The sequence below is a fragment of the Anomaloglossus baeobatrachus genome, chromosome 3 (genome assembly GCF_048569485.1).
Source record: "Anomaloglossus baeobatrachus isolate aAnoBae1 chromosome 3, aAnoBae1.hap1, whole genome shotgun sequence".
NCBI lineage: Eukaryota > Metazoa > Chordata > Amphibia > Anura > Aromobatidae > Anomaloglossus > Anomaloglossus baeobatrachus.
This window is the reverse complement of record NC_134355.1, coordinates 407,313,304-407,332,083: the sequence shown is the minus strand read 5'-3', so window position 1 is coordinate 407,332,083 and position 18,780 is coordinate 407,313,304. Positions and strand designations below refer to the sequence as shown.

Below are 18,780 nucleotides of genomic sequence, written 5' to 3'. Positions count from 1 at the left end.
CCTTCTACCCCCATGCACGTTTCGCCCTGCTTCTCCAGGTGTCGAACTTGACAGACGTAACAAATACTTCATAAGCAGCTATTGTTGAACTTTCAAATAATATTGTGTACATCATTATTAATTTGAGCACTAAAGCCAGCCATTTACTTCTACTTATATTGAAATACAAATCTACCTACTGCAGCTATAATTTTCTCCTATACTAACCATAATAATTATATATTTGCTGGCATTTTCTCATGTCCATAGTCTTGTAGGCACCTTTGCTGATATTTTATTCCTATTTGTTATTTTTTCATGTATGTCAATAAAATGCCTATTTTTAAACATCAATTCCTGGGCTTCTTAAGTCTGTGTAATACTTATATATGTTCTGAGGATTTCGATAGCGTAGGGCAATGACAATCAGAGACGAGTTCTTGGTACAAGATATTTTATAATATGTAACCACGGTAGATACACAACGGAAAACACAGTGGTACAAATACACAAAATACCTTCCCGAAACGGAGCGAAGGGAATTCCCGGGGCCACGCACCGGACTCCCCCAGGGAGACCACCGGAGCGAACCCCTATACAGGGACTGTCCGGCAATCACCCCGGAAGGCCTAAATGCGCAGCAGCCGGGACACAAGGGGCAAGCGGTAAAAGTCCAGGAGTGTCCGTACGGGATGTTTGTCCAGAGTGGTTACGAACCAGAGAGAACCGGGCAGAGTGCTGACCGAAGATGGCAGAAGGAATCCGGGCACAGCTTTGAGAAACCGGGTAAGGTCCAGAGTCGGTCGGTCGGTAGTCTTTAGGAGGATCCAAAGGCAATCAGGATTAGCAGCAGCAAAGCAGGAGCACACAGCAAGCAGTATACTCAGGCACTGGACTAGGCTTAGAGGCGGCCTTTTAAGCAGCTGGACAGGAAGTAGGGCAACAGAACAGTAAACTCCATGTTAACCGAGGGCAAGCTCATTCAAAAGAAAACTGGAAAACCTGGAAACCTGACATTACTCCCCCCCCTAGAGACAGCCTCAGGATGGATCAGGGCCTGGCTTGTCCGGGTACCGCCGATGAAACTGAGCAATCTTCCGGGGTGCCCGAATGTTACCCACCGGTTCCCAGGAATCGTCCTCGGGGGCGTACCCCTGCCAACGTACCAGATACTGAAGCCGACGACGATGGAGCCTGGAGTCAATAATGTCCTCAACCACGAACTGCTCCTCGCCGTCGACCATCACAGGCGGAGGAGGAGGCACAACACGACCATGAAACGTATTAGGGGAAACGGGTTTGAGGAGAGACACATGAAAGACCGGGTGTACCTTTAGATGGTGCGGTAACCGTAGCCGACAGGCCACAGGGCTCACGATCCCGGTGATCTTAAACGGACCGATGAATTTTTGTCCCAGCTTCTGCGAAGGAACACCCAATCTCAGGTTTTTGGTGGATAACCATACAGAGTCCCCTACCTTGTACATGGGTGCCGGTTTCCGGTGAGTGTCTGCCGACCTCTTGTAACGCTCCTGGGCCGTAGCCACAGTGTCCTTTAAAACCTCCAGATTTTGTCGTAGTTCCGTCAATCTGTCCTCCACCGCTGGCACCGAAACCGCAACCGGTGACCTAGGCAAAACAGTCGGATGGTAACCCAGGTTAGCGAAAAAGGGCGTTACCTTAGTGGAGCTGCTCTGAGTGTTGTTATATGAGAACTCCGCCAACGGAAGCATCTTCAACCAATCGTCTTGGAGATGGCTGACATAACATCGAAGGTATTGTTCCAGGGTTTGATTCGTCCGTTCGGTCTGCCCATTTGTCTGAGGATGGTATGCAGAAGACAAACAGACATCAATCTGGAGTGCCGTACAAAACCCCTTCCAGAATCTAGACGTGAACTGCACGCCCCGGTCAGAGATGATCTCGTCTGGTACCCCATGCAATCGGAATACGTTCTGGATAACCAAATCCACTGTCTCTGCGGCTGAGGGAAGACCGGTACACGGAATGAAGTGAGCAGCTTTAGTCAATCGATCCACCACCACTAAAATGGTATTGTGCCCGCCTGAGACTGGCAACTCCACAATAAAATCCATGGAGATAGACCCCCAAGGGCGAGATGGCACGGGTAACGGTTGGAGGAGTCCCGTAGGAGCCACACGAGGGACCTTGCACCGGGCACAAACCACACATGAGTGGACATAGTCCTTCACATCCTTTAAACAGGTAGGCCACCAGAAAAAACGGCTCAGAAATTCCTGTGTCTTCAGTACCCCCCTATGACCAGCCAACACGGAGTCATGGACCAATTTGAGAACCCGAAGTCTTACGGCCTCCGGGACATAAATGCGTCGCTCTCTCAACCACACACCATTCCGAAGAACAAGCGTTACATCCTTCGGTGAGGTGGACATTACCGTCAAGGGAAACACCGCATCCAAGTGTCCACTTGCCTCAGAGATATCGGACTCTGCGTCCGTGTTGTCACACTCTGCCATGGCTGCCAATACCTTATTTGGGCGATTTGGACGTTTCGGGCAGTCGATCAAGAAATGGTCCGATTGACCGCAATAGAAGCACAAACGCTCACGGAGCCGGTGTTCACGACGTTCGTTGGTCTCTCGTTTTTGCAGAGAGTCCACTTGCATAGGTACGTCCTCGGCCTCCCGTGGCGTCCTGAGAGCGGGTTCTCTGGAAGGAAACGCAATATTGTTTACACGGTTTACAGCTGCCCATTTTTCCTGTCTACGTTCCGTCAAACGGGTATCAATGCGCACACAGTGCTGGAGAAACAGTTCAAAATCCCCTGGAGATTCGGAACGGGCTAACTCATCCTTGATGGTACCGGACAAACCTTTTCTGAAAACAGACAATAAGGCATTGTTTCCCCAATCGGTGTCTACCACTAACCTCTTGAACTCAGTGGCGTACTCAACGACAGAACGCTTTCCCTGACGTAAGGAAAGGAGAGCCGCTTCAGCGGTAGCACGGCGATTCGGATCATCAAACATTTGCGCCATTGCGTTCAGAAAGTCATCCAGGTGATTCAAACGGATGTCCCGATTCTCTATCATGGGATTAGCCCAAGCCAGTGCTCGTGAGGTTAATAACATGATGATACATAACACCTTTGACCGATCAGAACGGCAATAATCAGAATGTACATCGAAAAACAGTATACATTGGTTAACAAATCCACGGAACTGACTACGATCACCATTGAAACGGAATGGGGGTAACCTAGGCATACCGGCAGCTGATACGGACGTAGTGGGGACGGCTTCCTGAGCCTCCACTCTGACTTGCAAATCCTGTATAGCCGGCCCCAGTACCTGGTGATCATGGCCCAGCTGTGCCTCCACATCTCTAAGTTTATTCTGCACCGCCTCCATCTCCTGCTGCAGGGAGTTAATCATGGAGAAGAGCTGGTCTACTCGTGTCTCAGTCATTGCCCCAGCGAAATCCTCTTATGGCCTGAGTATAATGTAATACTTATATATGTTCTGAGGATTTCGATAGCGTAGGGCAATGACAATCAGAGACGAGTTCTTGGTACAAGATATTTTATAATATGTAACCACGGTAGATACACAACGGAAAACACAGCGGTACAAATACACAAAATACCTTCCCGAAACGGAGCGAAGGGAATTCCCGGGGCCACGCACCGGACTCCCCCAGGGAGACCACCAGAGCGAACCCCTATACAGGGACTGTCCGGCAATCACCCCGGAAGGCCTAAATGCGCAGCAGCCGGGACACAAGGGGCAAGCGGTAAAAGTCCAGGAGTGTCCGTACGGGATGATTGTCCAGAGTGGTTACGAACCAGAGAGAACCGGGCAGAGTGCTGACCGAAGATGGCAGAAGGAATCCGGGCACAGCTTTGAGAAACCGGGTAAGGTCCAGAGTCGGTCGGTCGGTAGTCTTTAGGAGGATCCAAAGGCAATCAGGATTAGCAGCAGCAAAGCAGGAGCACACAGCAAGCAGTATACTCAGGCACTGGACTAGGCTTAGAGGCGGCCTTTTAAGCAGCTGGACAGGAAGTAGGGCAACAGAACAGTAAACTCCATGTTAACCGAGGGCAAGCTCATTCAAAAGAAAACTGGAAAACCTGGAAACATGACAGTCTGAGGGTATAATAGTCTAAGATTTGTCCATTGAAACTTATGTGTTATGGGGATTTTCCGTACATTTTTCAGACATATTTGGTATTAATTTGCTCTAGAAGAGTGTTTTCTCACCAGCACTGGGGTCTTCATTATACAGACACTGGCAAAAATGTTACATTTTGCATCATCTAACAATAAAATGCAATATTTTATTGTCAGATAACCCTTTTAATCGAAGGTCTAGACACAGTTATGAAATATTTATTAATATTTATTAATTTAAAATATGTCAACAGAACTGCATTATTTATGACAGATCTAATTACTATTTAAGACATGAGCTCAGACTAGCATTTTTTTACCTAAGGCAAGGGTGTTGATAACACTACAGTTTTCTAACCAGGAGGCTGGGGGTTCTTTCGCAATATAATGCCTCATCAGCATAATGTTGAGGAAAGAAATATTGTTTCTTAACTATAACTACTGCTGTTCAGAGACCACTTTGTTTTGCTGTCAAATATTCAGTGAATTGTTTTCCTGTTCAAATACTCAATATTTATATACTTTTCCAAAGAACATTTGTAAAACGTTTACCTTTCTATTTTTTGCTTAAATCCATGTCCTCAGAAGCCAGTCATTCATACTTATTGCTGACAGGGTGGAATGATGGAGTACTCCCTTCATGAGTACTCTGGACTTTTAACTATATATCAAGTATATTTTTTAACCACTGCTATTTGCCAATTTGCCTATTTAGAGAAATATTTTTTGTGCTTTTTTGGGTAACATGAGTATGCCATGTCCCCAATATTTTTTATTCTTCTATAACCAGCTCAATCTGAAGACAGATCTGATTTAATATACAAGAAATTGCCTTTTATATCCTATAGTACAGTAGTTCTCTTTGCCAATGGTCTCCTGTGCCCACAACCACCTATGTTTACATCACTGTAGTTATGTTTTGTCATGCTAAAACTCAACTTAAAGGGAACCTGTCAGGTCCAATATGCACCCAGAACCACGAGCAGTTCTGAATGCACATTGCTAGTCCCTGCCTAACCGTCCCTGTATACACTAGCATAGATAAAGGGATCTTTAGAAAAAGTATTTCTAAAGATCTTTTATCGTATGCTAATGAGCATGGTGACTAGTTCCCTGGGCGTTGCTTCCCTTGCTAATTGGCTCCATTAGCATGTTAGTACATCCCTGTGGACGCGCTAACATGCTAATGAATGGGCAGTGTCAGAAGATATTCTCACTCACCTCTCCGCTGCCATCATTGTCCGATGCTGGATTTCGGCTCAGTGTGCATGACCCCGGAGTTTTGGTTATGCGCTCTACTTCAGTTTGAAGCCAGGACGCGTACACTCGGCTTCATAGTGCACATGACCGGAACTCCGGGATCATGCGCAAGTAATCTAAATCCAGTGTCGGGCGGCAATGGCAGCTGGAGAGGTGAGTGAGATCATCCTGTGATGCTGCACATTCATTAGCATGATAGCACACCCACAGGGGCATACTAACATGCTAATGGAGCCAACAAGCCAGGGAAACTAATGCCTAGAGGACTAGTCCTTGCGCCATTTAGCATACGATAAAAGATCTTTATCTATGCTAGTGTATACAGGGACGGTTAGGCAGTATACACCCAGAACTGCTTGTGGTTCTGGGTGCATATTGAACCTGACATTTTCCATTTAAATTACAGCCCGTCATCACATAGAGAAGAATTTATCAAGACTGGTGATTTGGATTACAATTTTGAACCCGTAATCCACTATGGTAGAATGTGCCAAATTTATTAAGAGGCATATTTTTGCAATGTCCATGTAACCGAAAACGAAATATATGCAAGCCAAAATTTGGTATAAATTTTTGCTACAATTTAAGCCAGATTATAATTAAATAAGCTTGATGCAACTTGACTCAGTTGATATGGTGTTAAAAATTTAGTCGTTAGGTGGACAATGAGAGACAAACTAAAGAGCACTAAAGTTAGAAAGAAAATAAAGGCCAGTAATTACTGGAATAAATGGTAGAACATATTAGAGATGAGTGATCCATTTAGCAGAAAATCAAATTTGTCTAGAATTAAACAAAAAATCAGATTCATATCTCATTTGCCCTATTAAAACTATTGCAATGTCATCCTCCTACCGGCTCTCATATCTTCTAACTTCTTTGTCCTTATGTCCTTTATTTTATTTCTTCTGTCTTCTATCATGTTTCTTCTTTCTAACTTTAATTCTCTTTAGTTTATCTCAGATTATCCACCTAATGACTCAATTTTATAACACCTCAGCTGAGTCAATTTTCATCAAATCTATTTACGGTAATGAATCAAAAACTCCATGTAGTTACTTAGAAACTTATCAAATCAAAAAAACTCAAGATTGGTGTAGGCAAAATCATCATGATGAGTACGTAGTGGCAAAAAAAATTGTGTATGATAACATATTAATTTTTATTAGAATAGATATTGAAAACTAAAAATACAGCGATTGATAAAAAACAGGGATGTACCCTATAAGCAGCAAAACAGGTGTAAATGGCAGTGCCAAGAGGACCATGTACAAACATTACAAGGCAATACAAAGATTATAGCTTAATACCTAAAATGTATTTGATTATATAAGGTGCCAAATATGCCCAGATTATTGGTACCCCTTTCTGATGTTAATGATAAATATAACTGAATGGTATATAGAACAATGTGTTTATATGTGTGCTAGTGAAAGGGATTTACGCAAAAGATGAAATAGGATGAAACAAAGCAAAAATACTGGCAAACAGGGAAAGCCCTGATGTAAACCAGGTTAAATGGTTATAAATTGCAGATCTATATTGTTATTACCTTAGTAAAGGGTCAGTGGAATCTGCGTGTTGCTGACCCCGACACGTGCATTTCGACCTACTTATGACTACCTCAAAGAGCGATGGTGGTAGGCAATGCCCATTATTGTTAGCTAACCCTTATTTGTATAAAATGGTACACCAAATAAATGTAAAGGTGAATGTTAATGAGCTAATCCTTATTTTTTCTTTTTTTTATTTGCAGCTTCATGTGGTCATATGAAAAAGTTCACTTAAGTATGATGCAAGTTGTCACTGGAAAACTAGTAGAGTGCTTTGATGAAGAATTTCGAACACTCTATGCCCGTTCCTCTGTCCCTGTGGCATTTGGGCAAGAAGTATCTGTGACTGAAAAACACAAAAAAACGCCTTGGGAAAATGGATCATATCAAAATTCGTTGTCTTCCTTACTCTCTGCTTCAAGTCAAAGAAGCCTTTTTGGAAGGAAGGAACCCACAGGCATGTTAGATTCTTCCTTTTTAAAGTCAAGGAACAGATTTGTCAACCATGAAGAAGAAAAATACAATACGAGAAATTTATCTTATAGAGGATTCAATGTGCAAAATAAAATTAATCAGTTCCAACAGTTTGATCGGAATGACAACTGGAAGCGACATAGTTATGCAGCAGGGGAAAAGACAGATGCATCACCATATTTAATGCTCAATAGAGCTACAAACAATAGAATTAATCATCAACCTGTTCACTGGAATAGACATCCCGATGTTGCTAGTATAGGGTCCTCATCCAGAGGTGGGTACTCAAGTAATTATAATGGATCTACAACTCAAAGCTTTGCCAATCGTTTGTCCCACAGATTAACACCAAATCTGTCTGAAAGAAATTCAAGCATACGAAGATCTTTTCATGGAACAGACAACCATGTTCGCTCCGTACAACAGAGGATGCCCACTTTGGAGCACACTACAAAGTCATTTCTTCGAAACTGGAGAATTGAATCATACTTAAATGACCACTCTGACATACCTCCAGAATCAAATGAAATAGAGTTACATAGAGGAGAAAACAATGATGGAGCTGAAAATTCAATGGATTATTCATTATACAGTCAGTCAAGGCTACGGAAAACAATTCTGTACAAGTCGGCTTTGCCAGAACAAAAGGAAGCCAGTAGCTGCACCACAAACTCTTCTCATTCTAATTCAACTATAGTTGATTCCCAAGGGAGTCAAACTCCAACATCTTCACCAGTGAATGTGAGGGCTTTAGAGTCAAAAGAAGTCAACCATTTTCCAAGCTATGATACAACACAGTCTTCCCAAAATCATGATGCTTTGAAAAGGCTTAGCCTGCAGGTTCCAGAAAACACTCATGTGAACCAAGGTTTAAGTTACAATACAAATCCAGGACCATCAAGGTACCTCTACACAACACTTGCCACCAACAGACAGCCGGATAGTCTTAGGAAAACTAATGACAATATTCTAAAAAGGCGCAGTCTGCCACTCTTTGAAAGAAGTAAGGTTAACAATGTGATTCCACCAAACTACATTTATACATCACTAGTTAAAAGGCAGCAAGAAAACCCACAATGCCCTACAGATTTTCATAATAATGACACTGTAGGAAAAAATGTAAACACTGGAAATGATCCTACGCAACCTGTTAGAGAATCACTGTCCACAGAAACATTGGATGAAGATGACAGCAAAGACTCTCCAGGAAAGAAAGAAAATAAAGGTTCTCCAAGCTTTCTTAAAAAAGGATCCAAAAAACTGAAATCATTACTCAACCTAGCCCCAGATAAAAAAGAAAATCTAGCTAAAAATAAAGCACCTGCATTCTACAGAATGTGCAGCAGCAGTGACACATTGATTTCTGAAGATGATGCTGAACAGTGCCCGAAAAAGTCTGACTCAAAAAATGGTTCCTCTCCTCGCAAGGAGAAGTCACTCACCATGTCACAAATAAGTCTAAATAAAAGTAAAGAAAATGTTACTTTAGGATCCAGTAGATCAAACCTACTTCCTTCAGAAGAAGGTAAAATTAATAGGTCACCTACTATTAGTAGTGTTGAAAATAAGTTTATTGAAAATACAGGTGATGCTTCTGCTCCTCGATTTAATACAGAACAAATGCAATTTCAGGATGCCAGGTCACAAGTCCAAAATAATCCATATGGTAGAGTTGTAGCTCCTTCATTACAGAGAGGAATCTCCTTACGTCACCCAAATGAAGGTGTCCACAGAGTAATGTCTCAGAGAGAGATGCAGCATAATACCCTGCCCCATATAATGCACAGAGATATGCATTTAAGACACTCACACAGAGATCTACATCACAAAGAGTTACCACGTAGGGATATGAACATAGTGCAGCCAATTCCAGACTTTTCAAAACCTCAGGAGGAGAACAGCATCTCTCGCCCAAATGACAGAAGGGTTTATAGTCGCTTTGAGCAGTTTTGTAAATTAGAAAACAATGTACCCTCTTCAAATACACAAAGTATCAACAGTCAGGTTTTAGACTATAAAAATACGGGTTATATGTCCAATTATTCAAGGCCACAACAAACCTTAAGTTACAACTCAAGTGTATACAATACTGTTCAGCCAAATGAAAATAAATTTGGCAGATTCATGCAAAAATTTGGAAATTTACTTCACAAGAAACAGTAAAGTACAATGACTTTATAAAAAAAAAAATTGTAAATAGGATATTGTTTAGGAGCTCGTTGGTGCAGCAGATTTGCTAATCTAGCCATTTTCTAAAATGTGTTTTTTAATAAAACTGTTCTGTGTGAAGTATTGCTTATTTTATTATATAGATTTCAAATACATGACTGATACCAATATTGCATAATGTTATATGAAACTGCTAATATTAATGGAGAAATGCAGTAAAGTCATTACTCATGTTTTTTGCAAAAAAGTTGCATATTGTTGGGCACTAGGTTCCCCAAAATTTCAAAACTTCTGAGTTCTAGTTCTTTAAGCATTTTCTGCTTGTTTTCTGGCAAAAAACTACTTGAAATATCACAAAGTTTTGCAACTTTTAAAATTTTTGTGCCAGTTCATGCCAGCTTCACTTTTTAAAGGTTCGTAGAGCTTGTTTAGAATGAGGCATAGCAAAGTAGACCTGATAATATTTATCAGAATTTAAGTGACAAACGAGTCATAACTTGTGACAGAAATGAACTCCACCTTCTGACTGGAGCACATTTCTGGTGGAGTCACACGGTAGCTGAAGATGGGACAAATTGATTACCAGGCACACAATGCTTAATGAATTTGGTGCATTGTACTCCAGGTCACTGTTTATCAAGATTGGCATAATGTCAGTCTTGATTATTCGGGCTTTGTTTATACTCCAAGTTCACCCCTTTTTTAAAACATGTAAAGAGTTTACCATATAAGCAAGGCTTGACAGATTATTATTTGTCCAATAAAGTAGTATACAGTATATTACATTCCTGATTGTGATGCAAAGCATGCCTGAAATATGCACCTATGGCAAAAAGTGGCACCACTTAAGCTGATTTTTCTTCAAATTTGGCTAATAAAGTATCAAACATAATGCATCTACATAAAACTTGATGCATCAGTGTTGAGGTGAACACTAGCTGTGTCCCCGAGTTGCCTGCTCCTGGCTTAATTGACATGGATCAAGTGCATGCATGAAAGAATTGACACCAGACAAATAGTCAGATGTAAATCTCTCCTTGACCAGAGAATGGCATGATTTCAACTGCTTCTTTTAACAGAGCCCCTGCTTATATAACCAAGGAAATGGGGCATGGTTAGATCTACAATGAGCATGCTCATATGTTTCCAGCAGTGGGTTTGTCCATGAGGTCATCAGTGGGTTGGTCCATGAGGTCATCAGTGGGTTGGTCCATGGGTTGGCCAGTGGATTGGTCCTCTGGGTTGGCTAGTGGGTCTTCTCCTTTTATGGTGATCTTCTTACATCTGGACATTCCCTGCATTCCTTGCATACCAGGGCAGGGTGTAGAGGACAGGAAGCGGCAGCCATCTTTAGATCTGTGTCATGTGTATGTATCTGAACAAACTAGGAAAGGTGAAATAATACATTTCATCGCTGATTTCCCACAATCCCCTACATCTCAATGCTAATTATTCTTTGATCCAATAGCCCTTCTTAACATCAGCCTCAAAATGTTATCCAAGGTTTTACTTAGAATTACCAGTGACACTAATGCTTTAGCTTAACTGAGTGAGGCGCTACAATGCAAAATTATACATTCAAATCTTATTTATTAAATTCATGCATACTGCATACTGTACATAGGATTTGTAAAAAAATATTTTTACTGAGATAAATGCCGACAGTACATAAAAGATGAGTCAACTGATAAATGTGTCTTATCCACTCCTGTATATTACCATTATAATGACAAGGGTAGAGCATCATGTATACCAGTCTGTATTGTTGCACACAGAGTCCTGGACTGGACACTCTTGGTGATACCATGTATTGCCCATATGCAGCAATTTAAAATAGAGGTATAGAGATATTTTTGTAAAGGAATCCCGCTCACCCACGTCTGACCTCACCGCGCCTCAGACTCGGATCCGGCCCTGCCGTGGCCGCAGCAATGAAGAATGAAGAAAATGATCCAGCTGAGTGACCAGGTGATTTATTCAGTGCAGTTCAGACAAGGCATAAAGTCATGGTTAACACGTTTCTGGCTTAACGCCCTTAATCATAACCATGGTTATGATTTCGGGCGTTAAGCCAGAAACGCGTTAACCACGACTATATGCCTTGTCTGAACTGCACTGAATAAATCACCTGGTCACTCAGCTGGATCGTTTTCTTCATTATTTATAGAGATATTTTCATATGGAACATACCTGATCTTTTTCTATCTGATTCCATGTTATAGTCAAGGGCACTTGGAATTATAGTATGGCTTCTGAACAATTTTTTTGTACTTCCCTTTAATGTAGAGGTATCAAAATGATGGCCACTGGCTACCAAATTTGTGCATTTTAAAAAGCAATTAAAAGATTAATCATAAAAAAATACTTACACTCATATTACCGCTCAACTCTAATAGCCCCCCTGTTCCTCACTATCATACGTCTGGTCCTCATCGCATGCAATGTTATGATGTCATGATGTTATGACATTCTATTGCTATTACTTAGACCTTGCATGACCTTTTGTGCCCTTGCACAGAACCCTTCCAGGCTTCATCAGAGAGTGAGAGGCCTGACGATTTCAGAACACGTAATGAGGATCAGAACATGAGATGGTACCCACATGGGTAACAATGAGAAATGGAGGGGATAAGTGGTGAGAGGAGTATAATTTTTTTTATTTTTATAATATTTTAAAATAGTTTTTTTTTTTGCTATGGAGCCTAGAGAGATCCTAAAGCATAATATCATATAAAATTAATGGAGAATATTTCTGCCAATCGAATGTCCTTGGAAAATTCGGCTGAACTGATGAATTTGAAACTTATTAGCAAACCCTTCAAAACATTGTACTTACCGGTAAGCAGGGACATAATGTACAAAATTGCACTCTTAAAGTAGGAAGAGGGCCTATTGATGTCTATTTCAGCTGAATGTGCATACTCAGAAATACACTCAAGTAAAATGTGCAAAGAACTGCCAACCCCCTGCACTGCAATAGCCATACACATCACTGAGCTATCAGAGCCCAGTAGCTGACTTCGGGATGCTCATTGCAGGCAGCACATGATGTCATTGATATGTGCCTGAAAGTTCCACTGAACGTGGCCTTTGAGGTAGAAGACACAGCACATCGTGGAATTGGGAACAGGGAATTGTTTATTTATTATTATTTTTTAAAATGTGTTTGATAAGAGTGCCAGGATGAGGGGCAATATTAAAGAAAAGGGTACATTATTACAAGGTAGGGACATTATTACATGAAAGAAGGCATTATGGCAGGATAAAGGCTAGAATGGTAGACATCAATACAAGATGGGGGCATTATTAAAGGAAAGTGCCAGGATGGGAATATTAAAGAAGAAGGGGGCCTGAATTGAAGACATTATTGCTAGATGGAGGCCAGGCCAGTGGCTGCATTGCAGTTCTCATTTAAGTCATATAATGGCAGTTCACACTATTTGGATCACTCTGTGCTCAATGTGTAGGTCGGAAGTCTATTTTACAAAACAAACATGTAGACCCCCGTTCTAATGCTCCATAGGCTTAAGGCCCCTTTACACTAAACAACTTACCAGCGATCCCAACAACGATACAACCTGATAGGGATCGCTGGTAAGTTGCTAGGAGGTTGCTGGTGAGAGGTCACACAGTCAGACGCTCCAGCGATCCCACCAGCAACCTGACCTGGCAGGGATCGCTGGAGCATCGCTACACGGGTTGCTGGTGAGCTGTCACCAGCAACCAGTGACCAGCCAGCAGCGACGCACTGAAGCGATGCTGCGATTGGTAACTAAGGTAAATATCGGGTAACCAACCCAATATTTACCTTGGTTACCAGCACACGCAGCTACATGTGCAGAGAGCAGGGAGCAGCGCACACTGCTTAGCGCTAGCTCCCTGCTCTCCTTGCTACAGTACACATCGGGTTAATTACCCTATGTGTGCTGTAGCTACACGTGCAGAGAGCAGGGAGCAGCGCACACTGCTTAGCGCTGGCTCCCTGCTCTCCTAGTTACAGCACACATTGGGTTAATTACCCGATGTGTGCTGTAGCTACACGTGCAGAGAGCAGGGAGCAGCGCACACTGCTTAGCGCTGGCTCCCTGCTCTCCTAGTTACAGCACACATGGGGTTAATTACCCGATGTGTACTCTGCTACACCTGCAAGGAGCAGGAGCCGGCACTGACAGTGAGAGCGGCGGAGGCTGGTAACGAAGGTAAATATCGGGTAACCAAGGACAGGGCTTCTTGGTTACCCGATGTTTACCGTGGTTACCAGTGTCCACAGAAGCCGGCTCCTGCTGCCTGTACATTTAAGTCCCCTTTACACACTGAGACTTTCTAGCGATCATGCTGCACTGCGGGAAACAAAGGACCAAAGAATGGTCCTGAACGATTTGTAGCGATCAGCACCTTCACAGCAGGGGCCAGGTCGCTGATGTGTTTCACACACTGCAATGTCGCTGGGGAGGTCGCTATTACGTCACAAAACCGGTGACGTTACAGCGATGTCATTTGCGATGTTGCAGGGTGTAAAGCCACCTTTACAATGTAAAAGCCACCTCCAAATCACACAGAGTGCAGTGTGGCCTGAACAGAAGATAACGTGAATCAGAAGATGACTGGACACTGCAGAAGATGGTGACATATGAATACATTAGCAAACTAGTAATACAGTTCATAAACATATACACATGTTTAAGGGGAAAAATGTTAATGGGAGTGCTTCTTTAAACAAAGGGGCTAGGATGGGTGAAATTATTAAAGGATGGAAGCCTATATGGGGAACATTATTACAGAATGGTTACCATGATGGAGGATATTATTAAATAAAGGGACCAGAAAGGGGGAGAATATTAAAAAGACTTGCCAGATTGAAGCAGGAATGGAAAAATTAAAAATGATTGAAGGCCAAGGCAGGGAACATTATTAAAGAAAGAGGCGAAGATGCAGGACAATATTACAGGATGGGTGCAAGTAAAGACAACATTTCTAAAGAAGGGAGACTGGAATGGGAATAGTGTTAAATAAAGAGCCAAGGATTAGCATTATTACAGAATGAGGGGCAAGATAGGGGACATCATTAAAGCATGACAGCCAAGACAGAAAACATCATTATAGGATTAGAACCAGGATTGGGAACATTATTAAACAAAGGGGCCATGATGGGATACAGAATTACAGAATGGGGGCCATGATGATGAACATTATTACGAGCAGAGGTCCAGGATGAGACACATTGTTTTAGGTTTGAAGCAAGACAAAGTGTAGTGCTCCTGAACCACTCAGGGCACTACTAGGTACTGCATCCTCACCAAGATGCAGGGCTCACCCCCAGGGACCTGGAAGACCAGTGCCAGTGACATCTGCACACACCAAAATCCCAATTACCACTCCACACCAGGGGTAATTGACTAGTCACAGACCAAAGGAATGGCCACCTAGAGGGCGGAGCCAGTCCAGGGGACTAGACAGCCTGGTGGGAGGGGACAATGAGCAGTCAGGAGTAGAGAGTAAAGCAGAGAGACGTGCCTAGAGCTGGATCGTGTAACGGTGGCACAGGAGAGTGGCCGCCAGGGTAGGTACACTCGAATACCACTGGGACAAGAGCACCGACGGGGCATAGGGCCCTAGGTCAGGTGTCAGCTTCACATGGCCTGGCAATTATCTGCACAGTGAGGGGACCTTCATGGACCTCACTGACCCACAAATCCGGGGGCATCAGCAGTAACAAGAGGATCAGGGTTCGGGACATGGACCGGCCCTACAGGGTCCACAATGCCTGCTGTAAGGATGACAAGACTGCCAAAAGGACAGTCAGGCCCCAAACCAGCTTCAAGCTATGGGGACCCAACCACACTGATGGTGCCGGGGACAGAGCAACCGAGTCATCAAACTGGCACTGGAAATGCAGGGACCTGAACTAGCCGTCCAAGGGCTCAACTGTGAGTAAAGACTGTTAACTTACAACCCATGGTGTGGCCTCCCTTCTTCGTCGAAAATCTCCACCATACATCTCCCAGGGCTCAGCCCTACATGCGGAGGGCCTACCACCACAGCTGCCATTACCACCAGCCCTAGGGATAACCAACTCAGCAGCGGCAGTTCCACCATCTTAACCGCAACCCACAGGGGGCGTCACACCAATGACTTTAATCTCCCCTGTAAATACTCCCCATTAAAAAGCATCCCCAGGGTCACAGAACTGGGCAATGGTCAGCATTCACCCGTGACCCAGCATCCCTGTAAATAAAAGTCTTGGGACTGAGTACCCTGTAGCCCAGGGTGACACAAAGGGACAATATTAAAGAAAGTGGCCAGGATTGGGGATATTTCTACGTCCTAGGTCCTATCTGTTCTTTTAATGCGGGCTCACATGGTGGGCCCGCATTATTCCCCACACATGTCTGCTGATCTGATCAGCAGACATGTGCAGCCTGTTAACTAGTTAGATTGCACTGTCAAACTCTGACAGCACAATCTAACATGCTCTAGTGGGGATTGCGGTGTTCAATGCCACCATCAGTGCTCTCATGAGGCAATCAAAGGGTGCCACTGGGTTTTCATGACAGCATGGTGTCAGCTGATGGGCTATGTCATTGTCATGACTCTCTTCCTGTGAATAACAGCCGAGCACCAGCATTTGCAGGAGAACAGTATTTCTACTGTTCAGAGGTTGCTCTTTGAACAACATAAGCAATTGGATAGTGCAGGCTTTAAGTTTCCTAAGGGGGCTAGTAAAATCAATTAAAAATCTAAAAAAAAAAACCCCGTTTAAAAACATGAAAACATAAAAAACCCTAAATGTTCAAATCACCCCCCTTGTGCCCCATTGAAATTAAAACAAAAACACAAACAAACAAGCAAAAAAATACATATTTGATGTCACTCAAAAATGCCCAATCTATCAAAAGATGAAATCAATCTGATTGGTAAAGGGCGTAGCGAAAAATATATAAAAATGGCATATTTACAGTTTTTTGTGTCCACAAGATTGCATTAAAATGAAATAACACGTCATCAAAACGCATCCTAAAAAAAGTAAAAGTAAAAATGTCAGCTCAAAAAAAATAAGCCATCACATGGCCCCAGATCCTAAAAAATGAGAACGCTATGGGTTTCGGAAAGTGGCAACAAAGGCGTAATTTTTTTAAAACAATTTTCACCACTTCTATAAATGTAAAACTATACAGGTTTAGTATCTCTGAACTCATACTGATCTTGGGAATCATATTGCTAGGTACATTTAATCATATAGGGACATGGTATATTAAAAACACAAAAAATGCTTCACCACACTTTTTTTACTTTTTTCCAACTCAATATGTGGCAGAATGAATGGTGTCATTCTAAAGTACAACTCGTCCTGCAAAAAAACAAGCCCTCTTATGTCTATATGAAAGTATAAATACAAAAGTTATGGCTCTTGGAAGAAGGGGAGGAAAAAATAAAAAATAAAAAAATCGGAGACTTAAGGGGTTAAAGAAAGAATCCAGGATGGGGCACATAATTAAAGTATTACAAACAACATTACAGGAGGGAGGCTGGGATGTGGGTTATTATTACAAGGTGAGGATTGGAACCAGGGCATTATTACAGAATGGGGCCAAGATGGGAAACATTATTAAAGAAAGGGGACAGGATGGGGGATATTATTACAGGGTAGGGGCCAGGATTGGAGACATTATTAAAGCATGGATTATTAAAGAAATGGGCTAGGAAAAAGAATTAAGAGAAATGGCCAGGGTTAAGGACATTATTAAAGAATGTTGACCACGACTGGGGATATTATTAAAGTATAGGGCACAAGATGATAGCATTATTAAGAAAGTCACCAAGAAAGACATGAAATTGAAAAAACATCACATAAAAAGGAAGCCAAATTTGCCATCCCCACGTCATACTGTTAATGCACTGCAAGATGCATCAGTCCCCCATGATAAAGGCAGAGGCAGCATAGGTACAAAATACTAAGTAAACAATCACTCACACATCCACCAATCATAGATAAGATGTTTGTCTAGTAGAATTAGCCTTCCATAGGGTGCTAGTCACACAGAACAGTGTATTGCACAGCGTCTAGCTAACAGCCTATTAGTAACACCCATAATATTGGAAGAGCAATATACATGTGATTTTTTTATTTTATGTCCTTTTTTGTGAGTTGCTTTGGATTTTAGTGTCAGAATTTTTAAAAAAAGTAAGGGTCCTTGATGTGGGTTGCTAGCTTGGATGCTTTGGCTAAAATATTGACCAATACCTGTTGCATTTTACACCTTAGTGTAATCTTTTTTGTTGCATATTTTCTTTGCAGGTAGTTGCCAGGCCCTTTAATGTTGGCTTGGAAAATATTTTTTTTTTTTTTTTTTAGAATTCTATTACCATGAGATAAACAAAAGGGAGATACTGCTACGGAGCCTAATTTATAAACAAACTCCAATTGTAAGGGGTGCTTCACACATAGCGAGATCGCTATCGAGATCGCTGCTGAGTCACGGTTTTTGTGATGCAAAAGTGACTTCATTAGCGATCTCACTCTGTGTGACACTGAGTAGCGATCTGGCCCCTGCTGTGAGATCGCTGCTCGTTACACACAGCTCTGGTTCATTTTTTTGACGTTGCTCTCCCGCTGTGAAGTACACATAACTGTGTGTGACAGCGAGATAGCAACAATCTGAATGTGCAGGGAGCAGGGAGCCGGCGTCTGTCAGCCTGCGGTAAGCTGTAACCAACGTAAATATCGGATAACAAAGGGAAGCCCTTTCCTTGGTTACCCGATATTTACCTTCGTTACCAGCGTCCGTCGCTCTCACGCTGCCAGTGCTGGCTTCCCGCTCCCTGCACACGTAGCCAGAGTTACACATCAGGTAAATAAGCAAATGTTTGCTTATTAACCTGATGTGTACTCTGGCTAGGAGTGCAGGGAGCCAGCGCTAAGCGGTGTGCACTGGTAACCAACGTAAATATCGGGTAACCAAGCCCTTGGTTACCCGATATTTACCTTAGTTACCAAGTGCAGCGTCGCTTCCACGCGTCGCTGCTGGCTGGAGCTGGTCACTGGTCGCTGGTGAGATCTGCCTGATTGACAGCTAACCAGCGACCATGTAGCGACGCACCAGCGATCCTGACCAGGTCAGATCGCTGATGGGATCGCTGGTGCGTCGCTAAAGTGTGACGATACCCTAACAGTCAGGGCCAGTATCAGCAATATC

At 42.7% G+C, this 18,780-nt stretch overlaps 1 protein-coding gene across 1 annotated transcript in view; it reads left to right on the top strand.

Moving 5' to 3' along the window:
- Nucleotides 1-9,706, top strand: part of FAM83B (family with sequence similarity 83 member B) — a 147,611-nt gene extending 137,905 nt beyond the window's left edge. The window contains exon 5 of the mRNA XM_075338452.1: nt 7,147-9,706. Within this exon, the coding sequence (XP_075194567.1) occupies nt 7,147-9,580 (2,434 nt within the window). The 3' untranslated portion in view covers nt 9,581-9,706. The remainder of the gene's footprint in view (nt 1-7,146) is intronic.
- Nucleotides 9,707-18,780: the final 9,074 nt, after the last annotated feature.